The following is an 18,481-nucleotide window of genomic DNA, read 5'->3' on the forward strand; positions in this document are numbered from 1 at the left end:
TAATAATAGCAGTACTGGAAGCTCTCATTTATTGAGCACCTACTATGTGTCAGGCACTGGTAGCAGCATTTTACATGTATTAACCCATTTTATTTTTACAACAACCCTATGAACGAAGTAGTACTGTTATCCTCATTTTACAGATGAGGAAACTGAGACACAGAAGGATGATGAACTTTTCCACGGTTATACAGCTATGAATTAGTATAACTAGGATTTGAACGCAGAATTTGAATGCAGACATTCTGGTTTCAGAATTTAGCTAAGGCTAAATGGCTTATGAGCAGGTATTTCCGGCCCCTGCAGTATAGTTACCTGTGGGAATTTGGTTTTTAAAATGCCCACCTCTGGAAAGGTTACGGGAATATTCTGCTTTCTCTTGTTTGCAAGTCCTGATGCTCTCCCTTCTCCCCGCCACCTCACTGCCCTCTCCCCACAACATCTGCTGTAGCTTTCTGTACCTCCTCTCAGATGACCGGGATGCATTAGGCTAGGAAAGGGAACCTCTCTAGGTCTCTGGCTGTGTGTGTCATGTTGGGTCAGATGGTTTAAAAAGCATGGGCCTTGAAACGTTTTGCTGGGTGCATTTCTTCCAGGTGACAAGTGCTATGTTTAATTCTCTGGCCTCTTTAGAGTCCTGCCAGAGGTATGGTAAGAGTGAGCTCGAAGGGAACCATTTCAGTTAAAATCATGATTGGGGTTGGGAAGGGCCTAAAGGGGGCAAAGAGAATGGAAATTTCAGACAACTGTACTGTTTTCTGCATCCTTGAACATGTTGGTTGAACAGTTGCTAAGGGAGGTTCAGGTAGCTGTGCTAGACAGTATGGAAACACCAAAGGTGAATCAAGTGCCCTTCTTGCCTTGAGAGGATAGGTGAAGTAAGGTGTGCTCTGGTGGTTGTAATTATGAAATGATGAAATGTCAGATCTGGAAGGGACTTTTGAACTCAGCTAGTTCAGCCTCTCATTTTACAGATGAAAGCACTGAGGCAGGGAGAATGGGAGTGATTTGTCCAAGGTCACATGGTTACTTAGTGAAAAGGGAGTGTTACAGCCACAGGAGAGGTTCATGTAAAATGCACTAGGTATCCAGAAACAGAAGTGATTACTTCCTGCTGAAGTTAAATTCAGTTGAAGCTTAAGATCTTTCAGGACTTTGCTCTCAATACCTTTTCCCAGTGAAATCTTCACGTAGATTTATAATGAGCCAATCATCCCTCCTTGGTTTATTTCTGCCAGTAGAGGTCATTGAGAAGTGATTGGTATAGGATACATGTATCATTAATTATATACTAAATTCATTGACTTCCCAAGCAGTGCTAGTTAATGGCTGTCTCCAGGAGGAGGATTGAAATAGTACAGTTTTTAATCAGGAATGGCTTTAGGGAACCATGTGTAAATAGGCAGAGTATTTGATTTTCCTATTCTAGCTTTGCGGGCAATTGCTTGTTCCTCCTAGATATAAAAAAACAAATCTTGCAAGGAAGATATTAACAACCCATGGTTTAATATAGTCCTACACCTTGTTCTTTGATTCGAACCCCTTCAAAAGGATCACTGAAACACTTACTATTGGTTACTATTTTTGTTTGTTTGGAAGGAAATATTTTCTGTGATATGGTCTTCATAGAAAAAAACCCACAATTCTTAAGAATTTTAACTAGTGCCAACTATTGCAGATTTTTGGTATAATTTCCCAGGTTTCCCATGAAGGACAAAGGAGGAAACGGAAGAAGAGGCCCATGACTCCTGTTGAGTATGCAATAGGCTAGAAGGCAGGGAGTTTGCAATAATTTTCTTGGAACTCTAGGATTTCCATTTATGTCTCTGACTCCGGAAAAGTTGAATTCACTGAAGGATGGAAATTTGTTTTTATAATTCTTAGCTCTATTTCAAAATGAGTAGCTTTATGTTTCTTAGCAGCCTTTGAGACTATGAAAAGCTAGATTGCAACTAGAAGTCTTAGAGCACTCATAATTTAAGAAAATGCTTTTTAATGTTTTTATTAGTTTCCCAGCAGCCCTGTCTATGGTCCCAAAGCTCATTTGATCTTGTTTGTTTCAGTGTGTCATGCCTTATCTTTGTTATTTTTGAAGTCACTTACACTGCTCAGTAAAACTTGTTTGATAAGTCACATTTTTTTTTACCCCTGTGCAACTATTGATATTTATTCAATTAACAGTAAGCATCTACTGTTTGCCAAGCACTCTTCTAGATGCTGAGCATGCAGCAATGAACAAAAATCCCTGCCCTCATGGAGCTTATGTTTTAGCAAAGCGAGACAGGAAAGAAACAAATAAGCTTGTATAATAAGGGTGAGGCACAGGCTTACAGTTTTAAATAGGAAAGTCAAGCTTCCTTTAGTTGGGTAACACTGGAGCAAAGACTGGAAGGAGCGAGTGGGTGAATATTGAGGCTCAGAGATGGGACATGACTTTGGGATGTTTCAGAAGCAACAAGTGTGAATAGAATAGAGGCAGAGAAAAAGAAAAGTAACAGAAGTGAAGACAGACAGGCAAGACCAGGGGCGGGGCGGGGCGGAAGGTAGGACCTTCTAATATTGTACAGAAGTCCCCCCCACTTGTCCACGGGGGATGCGTTCCAAGACCCCCAGTGGATGCCTGAAACCGCGGATAGTACTGAACCCTATGTAGACTATGTTTTCTCCTATGCATACATACCCATGATGAAGTTGAATTTATAAATTAGGCACAGTAAGGGATTAACAACAATAACTAATAATAAAATAGAACAGTTATAACAGTATACTGTAATAAAAATTCTGTGACTGTGGCCTCTGTCGCAAAATTCCGTATTGTACAAATTTAATACCTTGCCTGTCTTAACTAAACATTTATCACGCACTGTCGCCGTAACTTTTGCAGTTTGCGGTGCAACGGCAAAACTAGTGCAAATTTCTTTTTCCTTCTTCACAATTTCACAGATAGAAGATTTGCTCTTACCATAGATGTTAGCAACCTCAGCGTACAATTCTTTTTCTTTCCATACTAAGTCGAGAACCTTCACCTTTTCACGCAAAGGAAGAACTTTACAGCTTCTCTTTGGCATATTGGAATTGCCAGCATCGCTACTCGTATGCTTTGGGGCCATTGCTAAGTAAAAGAAGGGTTACTGGAATGCAAGCACTTTGATACTATGACGGTTGATCTGATAACTAGAGGGCTACCAAGCAGGCTACACTGGACAAAGGGGTGAGTTACTTTCCAGGCAGGACAGAGCCAGATGGTGCACGATTTCATCATGCCGCTCAGAACGGCGCGCAACTTAAAAACTTATGAATTGTTTATTTCTGTAACTTTCCATTTAATATTTTCAGACTGCAGTTGACTGCGGGTAACTGAAACCACAGAAAGTGAAACCGCAGATAAGGAGAGGCTACTGTAATACAAATACTGGGCTTATACTTGGAGTGAGATGGAGAACCATTGCAGTTTGGAGCAGAAGGGAGGCAGCAGTGGAAGCAGGGGAGCTGCAAGAGGCCATTGGGTAATCCAGACTAGAGATGGCGGACCAGGTTAGAAGAGGCAGAGGTGATGAGAGATGGTTATATCGAGTCCCATATCTTTTCACCAGAAAAGAGTGGCAGTGTCCAGTGCCCGTGAGAAAAGAAGCCTAGCAGTGACATCTCCTAATTGTCAAGAGAAGGCTAGGCCAATAAGAATGGCTGAACTTTTTTCCTCTCTCTCCATATCTTTATTGGGGTATAATTTACATACGATGAACTGCACATATTTAAAGTTTACAATTTTAGAAGTGGGATGTGAAGTTAGCGGTGGCTCATCAGAAAAGAGCAGCCCAGGTGTTCCATCTGGTGTTATCCCTTCATCATAATCCAGTCTCCTCTGTTGGAGTTTTCAGATTCCTGCATCCCCTGTCCGTCTCTTTCCTGATTTGTTTCTTTATTTTGGTGGAGCATATCCTCTAATGGCTTCTTGAGAAAGGGTGCTTAGAAGGTAAATTTTTGAGACCTTGAATGTCTTAAATTATCTTTATTCTACATTAACATGTGTAGATACTTTAGGTATGGAAATCTTGACAGGAAATAATTTTCCTTCAGAATTTTGCGGGCATTGTACCAGTGTCTTTTATCTTCCAGTGTTCATGTTGAGAGCTTTCATTTTTTTGTTTGTCTTTTATGTGACTTTTTTGGTTGGATTTTTTTCCTAATGTTTTATAAGTTTGCAGTGATATTTTTTTCATCCATTTTACTGGCATTTGGTAGGTCCTTTCCATCTGGAAACTCAGGTCCTTCAATGTGGGATATTTTCTTGAATCACTGTGTTAATGGTTTCTTTCTCTCCAGTTTTCTCTTCTCTCTAGAATCCATATGGTTTGGTTCTCGAACCTCCTGGACTGCTTCCTCTAATTTTCTTACTTATTCTCTTATTTTTAATCTTTTTGTATTTTTCTGATATACTCTCAGAGGTTTTCTTAACTTTATCTTCCAACTGGTCTATTGAGGTTTTTCTTTTTTAAATTATTGAAATATTACAAACATCATAAACATGTAGCTTGGTGAATTGTCACAGACCGAACATATCTGTGTCACTAGCTCCCAGATCAATAAAGAAAACATTAGTACCCCAGAAATGGTCCCTTCCAGCATATTCTTTTCCCCAACAGTAACCATTGTCTTGACTTCTAAAGCCATGCATTAGTTTTACACATATTTGAATTAGAATTGTAAGCTCTTTGAAGGCATGGCTCGTGTCTTGATCCTTCTTTGTATGTGCGTATAACGCAAAATCAGTAGGTATTTTTTTTGCCCAAAATCAGTAGGTATCTTTTGTTCTTGAGTAGTTTGTGCTGTTCAACCACATTGTGGCGACTGTCCCGTCACTCTTCTGATTTCTGCAACTATGATCTCTGTTTAGTATTAGGATTCTTTTGATTGCAGATAGCAGACACTTGACCTAAACAAGCTTAATTTAAAAAGATAAGGAATTCTTTTATTTAATACTAAGTCTCACGGGCTTCGAGTGGACCTTATTTTGACAGTAATGTGTGGTCACTTTCAAACTTCTTCCCCTTCCTGTTTTGGCTCTTTTTGAGCTGTAGCTTTCTTTTCTTGAGGAAAACAAACTTCTCGTGGTCCCCAAATGACCACCTCCAGCGTTTGTGGCCACTCTCTTTTTCAGGAGCTTTGGGAAGGAGAGAAACCGGGGTCTTGGACATGTATTCTGAACCCTGGATAGAGCTTTGCCTGAAGCTGGGTTAACAAACCATTATTCTTTTTTGATTAATGCACTTTGATTCTGGTCTTCTATGCTGTTTACAACATCAGGGTTTCCTCTAAGGCTCCATGACACTCTCTGCACTTTCCTGAGGTTGCCCACAGAATCGCAACCTCTATTGTTCGAAGCTTCGGTTCGGGGAATGTATTATTTGAGAAGTCTTTCTGCTTCCTCTCCTCATTTCATATTTTATTTCAAATAATGTCGTGGTCTTAAAGCTTTAGCCAAGAGCCCCCAGAGCAGTTTTTCTCTCCTTTTCTCACTTTCCTTTTATTCCCCCAAGTCCATGAAGCATGATATAATGAGATTCTCCTATGTATGTGAATAGTTATATCTTAAAAAGCTTTTTTTTTCAAATGCTTTATCTGAAAGCTGACAGAGACAGACATCATGTTGAAAGGCTTCAGATTTTTCAGTAAAGAGTTTTCAGTATTTCTCCTGAAATCCTAGAAAACTTATAATTAATTTTATAATTTATGTGTGTCAGGGGACTATGTTTGTCCTGATTGCTTGTTTCGAGACATGTTAGAGCAGCTTCTTGTTATAGATTCTGAGCTGATGAGGGTGTTGTGTTTTTTTTTTTCCAACTTCTGAATTCTCCATTTCTTCAGACCATTCATTCCTCAGTGGCTGAGTAACGTGCTCTGCGTTAGCAGCCAGCTGGAGTGCTCGTTCCTCACAACCAATCAAGGAAAGCATTTTTAAGTGGTAGAGCTCTTTTTTTTTTTTTTTTGCGGTACGCAGGCCTCTCACTGTTGTGGCCTCTCCCGTTGCGGATCACAGGCTCCGGACGCGCAGGCTCAGCGGCCATGGCTCACGGGCCCAGCCGCTCCACGGCATGTGGGATCTTCCTGGACCGGGGCACGAACCCGTGTCCCCTGCATCGGCAGGCGGACTCTCAACCACTGCACCACCAGGGAAGCCCCTGCGCCACCAGGGAAGCCCCTGCGCCACCAGGGAAGCCCGGTAGAGCTCTTTGAGGAAGGCTTCTTCCTGACCACCCTTCTTTCTAAGGGATAGAGTCCTTCAGGAGTGTTTCCCAAATGTTCTCTGGCTTAGGCCATTTGCCATTACTTTGGAAACCTATCCAGGAAAATTATCCAACATCTGCACACAGAAGCATCTACCTTCCCGGGGGATCATTCTGAAAAACAGATCTGACCCTATGAAAAAGTCATTATCAGTGTCTGCCACTGCCCTCAGTGTAAGTCTAGCTTGCTTACCATGATTCACAAAACCCGCCGCGTCCTGGCCTCTCGCTACCTCTCCAGCCTCTTCACTTGCAAATCCATGTCATTCATGTGATACTCTTATAACTCAGAATCAGTTATGTTCCTAAACACCCACCATGCCATTTCCCTTCTAGAGTGTGTCTTCCCAACCTCATACCTTCCCCTTTCACTTTCTGTCTCCATTTTTAAAAATGATTTCTTGTCCAAGGCGCTGGAATGTCACAGATCAGTGCTGGACAGAGAAAGCATCCTTAGGCTCTGTACACCAGCTGACCCTCTGCAACTTCTGGGTTTCTCCTGCCTCAATATCTGTGACATGGATAGGAAGGTACCTGCTATTTAAGCCCCTCTAGGTATAGGGTTAAGGAAACAGAAAATAGTTGCCACGTCCAGAGTCTTAGAATTTTAGCACTTGGCTGAGGGAATAGGGAATAGGGCTATTTTTTTTTTTAAGGGAATAGTTTTTTTGTTTGTTTGTTTTTAATTTTATTTATTTATTTATTTATTTATTTATGGCTGTGTTGGGTCTTCGTTTCTGCACAAGGGCTTTCTCTAGTTGCGGCAAGCGGGGGCCACTCTTCATCGCGGTGCACGGGCCTCTCACTATCGCGGCCTCTCTTGTTGCAGAGCACAGTCTCCAGATGCGCAGGCTCAGTAATTGTGGCTCATGGGCCTAGTTGCTCCGCGGCATGTGGGATCTTCCCAAACCAGGGCTCGAACCCGTGTCCCCTGCATTGGCAGGCAGATTCTCAACCACTGCGCCACCAGGGAAGCCCAGGGCTATTTTCTAATGCGTGGTGACGATGAATATATATTTACATATCAGGGAAATTATTGACATACATTATTAATGGTATATGCTGTTAAATACGGTAGAAAATTTCAAGTGATATATTTTACTTGATTAGAACTGTCATCTCTTCTTCCGTGCTCAGGCTTCTAGCTTTGTTTTCTATGCGACGCTGTTTGCATACAGCTTTGTGAATGGCATTTATCTTTTATTAAATGGAATTAATTTTTTCTCAAAAACTAGTTAGTATAAATAAATCAAATTGGTTAACTTGGCGGGGGCAGTTTTGGACATTTTAAACTTGACCTTTAAACTTAGTCTTCTTTTGTACTTTGTCACATCTTTCACTTCTTTAGTAGTTTGGTTGGTGGGAGCTGGGAATGCACCAAACACATTGAGATACTTAAAATCATTTCAACGTTACTGAAGTTCAAAGGCAAGTAGGAGCCAATTGCCTCTGCTTGTTTCCAAAATAACATAGGGGAACAGTAATCAGTTGCAGTTGCTATAGGTAATTGCAAGTTGATTTTATTGAGAAAGTGGGCAACACTGTATTTATGCAATAAAAAATTTATCAGACATACAGCTTCCCTCCTGCCTACCCAGCTGACGGAGGAAACAAACTTTCAACAAAACATTATTTTAATGAGCACATTGCAAAGGTGCTGGATTTATGGGGGACATCAGGCAACACTGATTGCAATTACTCTCTGTTTGTTGTTCAAGACTTTATTGGTTCCATATTGAGAAGAGTGTGAGGATGAAATTTAGAGGGGAAAGTAGTAACCAGTCTGTCAGCCTATAAAGATGATCCCTTTTTAGAACGTCCATACTTGGTGGCATTAAAGCTACCTGAAAATCATTGTCTTTGTAGTTTAAAAATCATTTCTTTTTAAAGTTAAGTTGTCGTTGATTTGACCAGGGAGGGACATAGTCTTCTTAAAATGTCTCTATTCTTTTATCTTGGGCTACTTGCTACATCTGTTATCATTAGGACCCTCTAGAATGAAGCAGCCTGAAAGCCTTGGGGTATCACACATATAGATATTGAGTTCTCATATCAATATTCTTTTGTTAAATTGATCTTATCAAATAATTTAGCATTAATTGCTTTATTATGTTGTATGTTGGTATTAGTCACATGACACTGCTGCCAAAATCTTGGCTCCCTGTGAGCCGGTGCCGAAATGAGATACAGAGACAGAGTTCTGGAGGGGAGAGAAAGGCTGGCTTTATTCTTTGCCAGGCAAAGGGGGGAACACAGGAGGCCAGCACCTCAAGTGTTGCCCCCTCCTTGGGGAATAGGGAGAGGTCTTATAGTCGGGGCTCAGTGGTCAGGGGTATGTAATAAGGATCAAGGCAGTAACAGTCTTGCATTGTTCTTTCTTCTGCAGAGTTTCTAAAGGGTGGGGTTGTTGACAAGATTAGGGTGTGTGCAGGGTCTCCTAATCTTGAAGTGCTTCTCTGGTCCCTTTAATCTTGCCTCAGGTGGCTTCCTGGCTGCTCCCCCCCTTGATTATCAACTGTTCGAATCTGCCCTTTGGAACTCAGGGAAGGTCATGGAGGCTGGAGTCTTGCCTATAAGAAATGGGGGACAAAAAGGCCTCCATGCCTGGGAGCCCCATAGGGCCCTGCTCGGTTTCAACATTAGTAGGTGTTAGTCACATTGCATCATTATTACTTTATTCAGCCTTCCTCACTAATATGTGCTGTAGGCATCTCTGTCAAATCACAGATATCAAGACTCTAGAGCAGCAGTTGGCAGATGTTTTCTGTATAAAGGACCAGAGAGTAAAGACTTTCAGCTTTATGGGCCTTATGGTCTGTGTCTTAGCTGCTCAACCTTGTTGTTATGTGTGAAAGCAGCTGTGGACAGGATGCAAAGGAATGGTCCTGACTCTGTTCCTGTTAAACTTTATAAAAGCAGGAGATAGGCCTGATTTGCCTGTAGGCTAGAGCAAGGTTCATGGACTTGAATGCCTGTCGGGGCTAGGCAGGTACTGCAAAAGAGTCACGTGGCTGACTGGGGACTGCCACTAGTGCCTTGTCTAAAACGGGCAGCTACTTCTTACCTACAGCCACTTGTGACTGCCCCAGTGATATCTGAGCTTATAATTCAAGAGTAGCTGGAAACTGGTATTTTTACACAAAGCCCTTTTATCAGTGGGCAACTAACATTAGATTTGTTCAGAAAATATAGTAAAGGTCAAGCTATATATCTTCGTGAGCTCTTTTCTGCTCCATAGGATCTAGTTTTGCAAATTCTGGTATTTTCAGGTGTAACTGTGTATTATGTATAACTATATATTATGTACAGGAACTTCCTGGAAAATGTCATCAGGCATGGACAGCAAATATCTAGTTCTGATGCTGCTACCTCCCTTCAAGTGCCTGTGACAGACATCAGTAATCAATCATACCACTCTTTCCTGCTGAGCCTAGAGAAAATTTTAGACTGATTCTACACCAGTCCTCAGAAAAGCCACAACCAGTGAATTCATTGTGTCCTCTGATATATAAGGTATTTGACACTCCTGTTCCAGAGGACTCTCTTTAAAATGTTTTTGGGATTCACCTGGCTTTGGACTTTTTAATTCTATGACTTTAAAGAAATCTAGCTGAAAATTGCTCTTAACTAAAGAGTATTTGAGAAAATATGTATCAGAAATAACGCATATGACAAAAGGTAAGATTCTGTTACTGTGGCAGAATTTATTTTATTGAATAAATTTATTTATTTATTTTTGGCTGCATTGGGTCTTCATCGTGGTGCGCAGGCTTCTCATTGTGGTGGCTTCTCTTGTTGTGGAACAGAGGCTCTAGGTGCGCGGGCTCAGTAGTTGTGGCGCACAGGTTTAGTTGCTCCACCGCATGTGGGATCTTCCCGGACCAGAGCTTGAATCCGTGTCCCTTGCATTGGCAGGCAGATTCTTAACCACTGTGCTGCCAGGGAAGTCCCAGATTTTAGATTCAAACTTAGAGAATTGAAGATCTCCACAGTTGCATGTGTCCGTAAAGGTTCTGGTAGCATTCCGTCTTTGAAGAGACCATGAACTTGGATTTCTGGTCTGATTTTTTTTCACCATACCTATGCAAAGTAATGGGAGCAAATAGTTATAAAGGGGAGTTTCTTTTTCCTTTCTCTTACTGCCTCTGACCCTGGTGCACAGTTACTGGAGAGTAAGATGTTCAGAATTTAGGGACTCTGTATGAGAACATGTGCCATCTGGGAGCACATACCTTTGGATTGTGTATGTGGCATGCACCTGATGCAGCCTAAGTAAAACATGCTTTATTGTCCATTTTGATGGCATAAAACTTTACATCTTTTGTACTCTGCCCTCTGTGAGTCTAAACCGTACTTGTCTCTCAAGTTTGATCTTCTCCAAGAATTCTGCTCTACCCATTCTAATCCTCATTGAACCTGCCTCTTCTCTAGATTTCTTTAATATTGAGAACTGTCCTAATTTAGCAGTGTCACGCTTTATTACATTATTTGATTTAATTTGCATTTGTTTCCTCCCCCCATAATTAACATTTTCTTTTCCTGCCATCTAGCGTAGTAAGGACCGTGAATGGTGTGAACTGAAAGAACATTTTGTTTTTAAGCAGGCAATTTAGTACAGATGTTCATTGGATGCTTTTTATATGCCAGTCACTGGGGCTCTAAATGTGGATGAAACAGAAAAATGGACCCTGCCCTTGAAGACCAGAGTCTAGTGGATTAAAGTCTAATGGAATTTAAAATGTTCCCTTTTTTAGTAATCAGTGATGAACATTTACAGCTCCCCTGGAAGGAAAGCTCCCCTGGGCCTAGGTCTTTGTTTCATTTACTGATATACCCCAAGTGCCCAGGTCAGTGCCTTGTATACAGTAACTGCTCAGTAAATATTTCTTAGGTGAACTTTTACAAGTTTTTATGTAAGTGCAGGACTCTTAGTGTAGGTGAACCATAGTGTCTGCCTTCCACTTCCTTTACGTCTCTCCCACTCCTCATCCCAGCCACGTAGTTCTCTGCCCAGAAAAGTCAGCCTTGACTTTCCTTCCAGAAATATTATATGTACGTATACGTACGTGTGTGTGTTTGTACTTCTTACACAGATTATAGCCTATGCCTTTCTTTCCCTTAAAAATATATCAGATAGTTCTCTATCAGTGCATACTCATGTTACTTTTAGTGGCTGTATAGTATTGATTACTCAGACATTTCATAATTTATTAAACCAGAAACTTATTGATGGGTATTTAGGTTATTCTGATCTTTTGCTCTTATACACAGTATTACGGTAAATATCCTCACTCAAGTTGTGACCTCTGCAAGTAGGAATATTAGTATACATTCCTAAAGGTGGAATTGTGGAATTCTTATAAGTTCAAAGGGTTTATGTATTTGTAATTTTGATAGGAATTGCCAAATAGTCTTCTACAGAGAATATGAGTGTGCCATTTTGCTGCACTCTGACTAACACCATATTTTATCAAAGTGCTTGATTTTTTTGTGATCTGATAGGTGAAAAATATCAATTATGGCTTTGTATTTCTCTTACATAAATAAGTTTGAACATCATTTTATATGTTTACAAACTCATTTCATTTTATGTGTTCTGTCGTTAAAACTTTTGCCCATTTTTCTATGTGATAATTGATCTTTATCTTATTGATGTGTAGGAGCTCTTTGTATAGTTAAAAAAAAAATTCCATGTCTGTGCTTGCTTGTTTATATTTCTATGTGAATTAGAGAATCAGCTTGTCTAGTGACCTGCCCCACTCACCTAAAAAATCAATCCTGTTGGTATTTTTGTTGTGTTTGTGTCAAATTTATAGGTGGTTTAGGGAGAACCGGCATTTCCATGATGTTTCGTCTTATTTCCCAGGAACATAATATGTCTTTACATTTGTTTAAGTGAGTCATTGTTGTGATAAAGGGCATTGTCTTAACTTTGGGACTGTTTCTAATGTTTCCCTATTAAAATATGCTGGCTTTGGGATTGAGATAGATCTGTATTGTATCATGTTAAGGAACTAGCCACCCATTGCTATCTTATTGAGGTTTTTACCATGAAAGGATATATTTTGTCACATACATTTGTGTAATTCTGGTGACTCACATATCTGTTGTTTGTTTGTTTTCATCTATGAATATGATGAATTTTAAGTATAGACTTTTGCATAATGAACTATCCTTGTACTCATGGAATAAGTTCTACTTGGTCATGGAAAGTTATCCTTTTAATATGCTGCTGGATTTGGAGTCTGTTTTCTTATATAGATCTTCCATGACCTACTGGGGTTATCGCCCAATAAGCCCATTGTGAGTTGAAAATATAAATCACAGCTGCATTTAATACACCTAACCTACCGAACATCATAGCTTAGCCTAGCCTGCCTTAAACCTGCTCAGAATGCTTACATTAGCCCACAGCTGAGCAAAATCATCAGACACGAAGTATATTGTAACAGAGTGTTGAATATCTCATGTAACTTATTGAATATTGTACTGAAAGTGAAAATGAGAATGGTTATATGGGTACAGAATGGTTGTAAGTGTATTAGTTCTCCACCCTTCTGATCACGTGGCTGACTTGGAGCTGCCTGTGCCCAACATCACAAGAGAGTATTGTTCTGCATGTCGCTAGCCTGGGATAGGATGAAATTCAAAATTCGAAGTATGGTTTTGACTGAATGAATGTTGCTTTTACACCATTGTGAAGTTGAAAAATCGTTAAGTTGGGGACCATCTGTACTGTATTTAAGAAATATGCATTGATTTTCAGATGTGAGACTGGTGTGTGTGTGTGTGTGTGTGTGCGCGCACACACATGCGTGTGCTTGCTTTGGAGTTTGATACGTATTTTGTCTTTATGAAAAGAATTTGAACACTTTTCTTTTTCTGTGCTCTTGAACAATTTACAGTGGATTGAAATTACCCACTTCTTAATTTTTTGATAGAATTCTCCTTTGCAGCTCTCTACTCCTGTGTTCTTTGACAACTACCCCTATACCTTCTTTGGCTTTTTTTTAGCTTTTCTACCTCTTCTGGGGTCAATTTTGGTCATTAATGTTTTCCTAAAAACCTATCCAGATTTTCTAATTTAGTTACATGGAATTGCACAAAATAATCTTCTTTCATTTTCTTTGGTATGTGTGGTTATTTCCTCACCATTTTCAGATTTTTTTGATTAAAAAATAAATGACATGTTAACAATATTCTAAAGAATGTGTTTTTTAAAAAAAATATGACGTAAAAAGAGTATATAGTTCACTTATCCATATTTTATTAAAACCTCAGTTATTCCTAAGGTAACTGTTATGAAACCCAGAACTTTAGATGAAACATTTCCATTCTGACAACTCTCTTCTCTTTTGACAGACCCTGAAGAGGAAAGTGAGGATGACCCTCAACTCGAAGGCAGAGATCCTGATATTTGGCACGTTGGTTTTAAGATCTCATGGGACATAGAGACACCTGGTTTGGCGATACCCCTTCACCAAGGAGACTGCTACTTTATGCTTGGTAATTGGGAGGATCAAAGCTATACTGATGCTCTAGTGTCTAGGTTTTAGGTTATTGGGTACATATTTTGCATATGTCTTTTGAAATAAACTTTTCAGGTTTTTTATAGTGATAAGAAAACATCTACATGTGACTAGGTTTTCTTAAAAGATACTGCTAATTTTTATTTTCATCTTTTTCAATTTTATTTTATTTTTTATACAGCAGGTTCTTACTAGTTATCTATTTTATACATATTAGTGTATATATGTCAATCCTGATCTCCCAATTCTCCACCACCACCACCACCCCGTCACTTTTCCCCCTTGGTGTCCATACATTTCTTCTCTACATCTGTGTCTCTATTTCTGCCTTGCAAACCGGTTCATCTGTACCATTTTTCTAGATTCCACATATATGCATTAATATACGATATTTGTTTTTCTTTCTCTGACTTACTTCATTCTGTAGGACAGTCTCTAGATCCATCCACGTCTCTACAAATGACCCAATTTAGTTCCCTTTTATGGCTGAGTAATACTCCATTGTATATATGTACCACATCTTCTTTATCCATTCGTCTGTTGATGGGCATTTAGGTTGCTTCCATGACCTGGCTATTGGAAATACTGCTGCAATGAACATTGGGGTGCATGTGTCTCTTTGAATTATGGTTTTCTCAGGGTATATGCCCAGGAGTGGGATTGCTGGGTCGTATGGTAATTCTATTTTACTTTTTTAAGGACCTCTATACTGTTCTCTGTAGTGGTTGTATCAATTTACATTCCCATCAACAGTGCAAGAGGGTTGCCTTTTCTCCACACCATCTCCCGCATTTGTTGTTTGTAGATTTTCTGATGATGCCCATTCTAACTGGTGGGAGGTGATACCTCATTGTAGTTTTGATTTGCATGTCTCTAATAATTCGTGATGTTGAGCAGCTTTTCATGTATGTCTTGGCCATCTGTATGTCTCCTTTGGAGAAATGCCTATTTAGGTCTTCTGCCCATTTTTTGATTGGGTTGTTTGTTTTTTTAATATTAACCTGCATGAGCTGTTTATACATTTTGGAGATTAATCCTTTGTCCATTGATTCATTTGCACATATTTTCTCCCATTCTGAGAGTTGTTTTTTCATCTTGTTCATAGTTTCCTTTGCTTTGCAAAAGCTTTTAAGTTTCATTAGGTCCCATTTGTTTATTTTTGTTTTGATTTCCATTACTCTAGGAGGTGGATCAAAAAAGATCTTGCTGTGATTTATGTCAAAGAGTGTTCTTCCTATGTTTTCCTCTAAGAGTTTTATAGTGTCCGGTCTTACATTTAAGTCTTTAATACTTTTTGAGTTTATTTTTGTGTAAGGTGTTAGGGAGTGTTCTAATTTCATTCTTTTACATGTAGCTGTCCAGTTTTCCCAGCACCACTTATTGAAGAGACCGTCTTTTCTCCATTGTATATCCTTGCCTCCTTTGTCATAGAATAGTTGACCATATGTGCGTGGGTTTATCTCTGGGCTTTCTATCCTGTTCCATTGATCTATATTTCTGTTTTTGTGCCAGTCCCATATTATCTTGATTACTGTAGCTTTGTAGTATTGTCTGAAGTCAGGGAGTGTGATTCCTCCAGCTCCGTTTTTTTCCCTCAAGACTGCTTTGGCTATTTGGGGTCTTTTGTGTCTCCATACAAATTTTAAGATTTTTTTGTTCTAGTTCTATAAAAAATGCCATTGGTAATTTGATAGGGATTGCACTGAATCTGTAAATTGCTTTGGGTAGTACAGTCATTTTCACAGTATTGATTCTTCCAATCCAAGGACATGGTATATCTCTCTGTCTGTTTGTGTCATCTTTGATTTCTTTCACCAGTGTCTTATAGTTTTCTGAGTACAGGTCTTTTACCTCCTTAGGTAGGTTTATTCCTAGGTATTTTATTCTTTTTGTTGCAATGGTAAATGGGATTGTTTCCTTAATTTCTCTTTCTGATCTTGTGGTGTTAGTGTATAGGAATGCCAGAGATTTCTGTGCATTAATTTTGTATCCTGCAACTTTACCAGATTCATTGATTAGCTCTAGTAGTTTTCTAGTGGCATCTTTAGGATTCTCTATGTATAATATCCTGTCATCAGCAGTGACAGTTTTACTTCTTCTTTTCCAACTGGATTCATTTTATTTCTTTTTCTTCTCTGATTGCTGTGGCTAGGACTTCCAAAACTATGTTGAATAATAGTGGTGAGAGTGGACATCCTTGTCTTCTTCCTGATCTTAGAGGAAATGCTTTCAGTTTTTCACCATTGAGAATGATGTTTGCTGTGGGTTTGTCATATATGGCCTTTATTATGTTGAGGTAGGTTCCCTCTATACCCACTTTCTGGATAGTTTTTATCATAAATGGATGTTAAATTTTGTCAAAAGCTTTTTCTGCATCTGTTGAGATGATCATATGGTTTTTATCCTTCAGTTGTTGACATGGTGTATTACATTGATTGATTTGCATGTATTGAAGAATCCTTGCATCCCTGGGATAAATCCCACTTGATCATTGTGTATGATCCTTTTAATGTGTTGTTGGATTCTGTTTGCTAGTATTTTGTTGAGGTTTTTGCATCTATATTCATCAGTGATATTGGTCTGTAATTTTCTTTTTTTATAGTATCTTTGTCTGGTTTTGGTATCAGGGTGATGGTGGCCTCATAGAATGAGTTTGGGAGGGTTCTCTTTTTCTTGATGAGTCTGGCTAAAGGTTTATCAATTTTGTTTATCTTCTCAAAGAACCAGCTTTTAGTTTTATTGATCTTTGCTATTGTTTTCTTTGTTTCTATTTCATTTATTTCTGCTCCGATCTTTTTTTTTTTTAATTTTATTTATTTATTTATGGCTGTGTTGGGTCTTCGCTTCCGTGCGAGGGCTCCCCCTAGTTGTGGCAAGCGGGGGCCATTCACCATCGCGGCCTCTCTTGTCGCGGAGCACAGGCTCCAGACGCGCAGGCTCAGCAATTGTGGCTCACGGGCCCAGTTGCTCTGTGGCACGCGGGATCTCCCCAGGCCAGGGCTCGAACCCCTGTCCCCTGCATCGGCAGGCAGACTCTCAACCATTGCGCCACCAGGGAAGCCCTTCTGCTCTGATCTTTATGATTTCTTTCCTTCTACTAACTTTGGGTTTTGTTTGTTCTTCTTTCTCTAGTTCCTTTAGGTGTAAGGTTAGATTGTTTATTTGAGATTTTTCTTGTTTCTTGAGGTAGGCTTGTATTGCTATAAACTTCCCTCTTAGATCTGCTTTTGCTGCATCCCATAGGTTATGGATCGTCGAGTTTTCATTGTCATTTATCTCTAGGTATTTTTTGATTTCTTCTTTGATTTCTTCAGTGATCTCTTGGTTATTTAGTAACATAGTGTTAGTCTGCATGTGTTTGTGTTTTTTACATTTTTTCCCTGTAATTGATTTCTAATCTTATAGCATTGTGGTTGGAAAAGATGCTTGATATGATTTCAGTTTTCTTAAATTTACCAAGGCTTGATTTATGACCCAAGATGTGATCTCTCCTGGAGAATGTTCCGTGCGCACTGGAGAAGAAAGTGTAATCTGCTGTTTTGGAGTGGAATGTCCTATAAATATCAATTAAATCTATCTGGTCTGTTGTGTCATTTAAAGTGTGTGTTTCCTTATTAATTTTCTGTCTGGATGATCTGTCCATTGGTGTAAGTGAGGTGTTAAAGTCCCCCACTATTACTGTGTTACTGTTGATTTCCTCTTTTATAGCCATTAGCATTTTCCTTATGTATTGAGGTGCTCCTATGTTAGGTGCATATATATTTATAATTGTGATATTTTCTTCTTGGATTGATCCCTTGGTCATTATGTAGTGTCCTTCCTTGTCTCTTGTAACATTCTTTATTTTAATAAAGTCTGTTTTATCTGATATGAGTATTGCTACTCCAGCTTTCTTTTGGTTTCCATTTGCATGGAATATCTTTTTCCATCCCCTCACTTTCAGTCTGTATGTTTCCCTATGTCTGAAGTGGGTCTCTTGTAGACAGCATATATATGGGTATTGTGTTTGTATCCATTCAGTGAACCTGTGTTTTTTGGTTGGAGCATTTAATCCATTCACGTTTAAGGTAATTATCGATATGTATGTTCCTATTACCATTTTCTTAATTGTTTTGAGTTTGTTTTTTTGTTTTGTTTTGTTTTTTGCTTTTTTGTTTTTTTTGCGGTATGGGGGCCTCTCACTGTTGTGGCCTCTCCCATTGCGGAGCACAGGCTCCGGATGTGCAGGCCCAGCGGCCATGGCTCACGGGCCCAGCTGCTCCGCGGCATGTGGGATCCTCCCAGACCGGGGCACGAACCCGTGTCCCCTGCATCGGCAGGCGGACTCTCAACCACTGCGCCACCAGGGAAGCCCTTGGGTTTGTTTTTGTAGGTCCTTTTCTTCTCTTGTGTTTCCCACTTAGAGAAGTTGCTTTAGCATTTGTTGTAGAGCTGCTTTGGTGGTGGTGTATTCTCTTATCTTTTGCTTGTCTGTAAAGCTTTTGATTTCTCTGTTGGATCTGAATGAGATCCTTGCTGGGTAGAGTAACCTTGGTTGTAGGTTCTTCCCTTTCCTCACTGTAAATATGTCGTGCCACTCCCTTCTGGCTTGTAGAGTTTCTGCTGAGAAATCAGCTATTAACCTTATGGGAGTTCCCTTGTATTTTACTTGTCGTTTTTCCCTTGTTG

The 18,481-nt window shown here is 39.6% G+C and overlaps 1 protein-coding gene across 7 annotated transcripts in view; it reads left to right on the plus strand.

The window, feature by feature from the left end:
• The window catches only part of FTO (FTO alpha-ketoglutarate dependent dioxygenase), a 373,774-nt gene that overhangs the window by 114,533 nt on the left and 240,760 nt on the right, over positions 1–18,481 (plus strand). For all 7 annotated transcript variants that reach the window (XM_027092184.1, XM_027092188.1, XM_027092190.1 and 4 more), the window contains exon 4: positions 13,647–13,790. In XM_027092184.1, the coding sequence (XP_026947985.1) occupies positions 13,647–13,790 (144 nt within the window). The remainder of the gene's footprint in view (positions 1–13,646; positions 13,791–18,481) is intronic.

Source organism: Aethalodelphis obliquidens, unplaced genomic scaffold (assembly GCF_003676395.1).
Source record: "Aethalodelphis obliquidens isolate GAN/ISIS:26980383/991018 unplaced genomic scaffold, ASM367639v1 scaffold75, whole genome shotgun sequence".
In the NCBI taxonomy this organism is placed as follows: domain Eukaryota; kingdom Metazoa; phylum Chordata; class Mammalia; order Artiodactyla; family Delphinidae; genus Aethalodelphis; species Aethalodelphis obliquidens.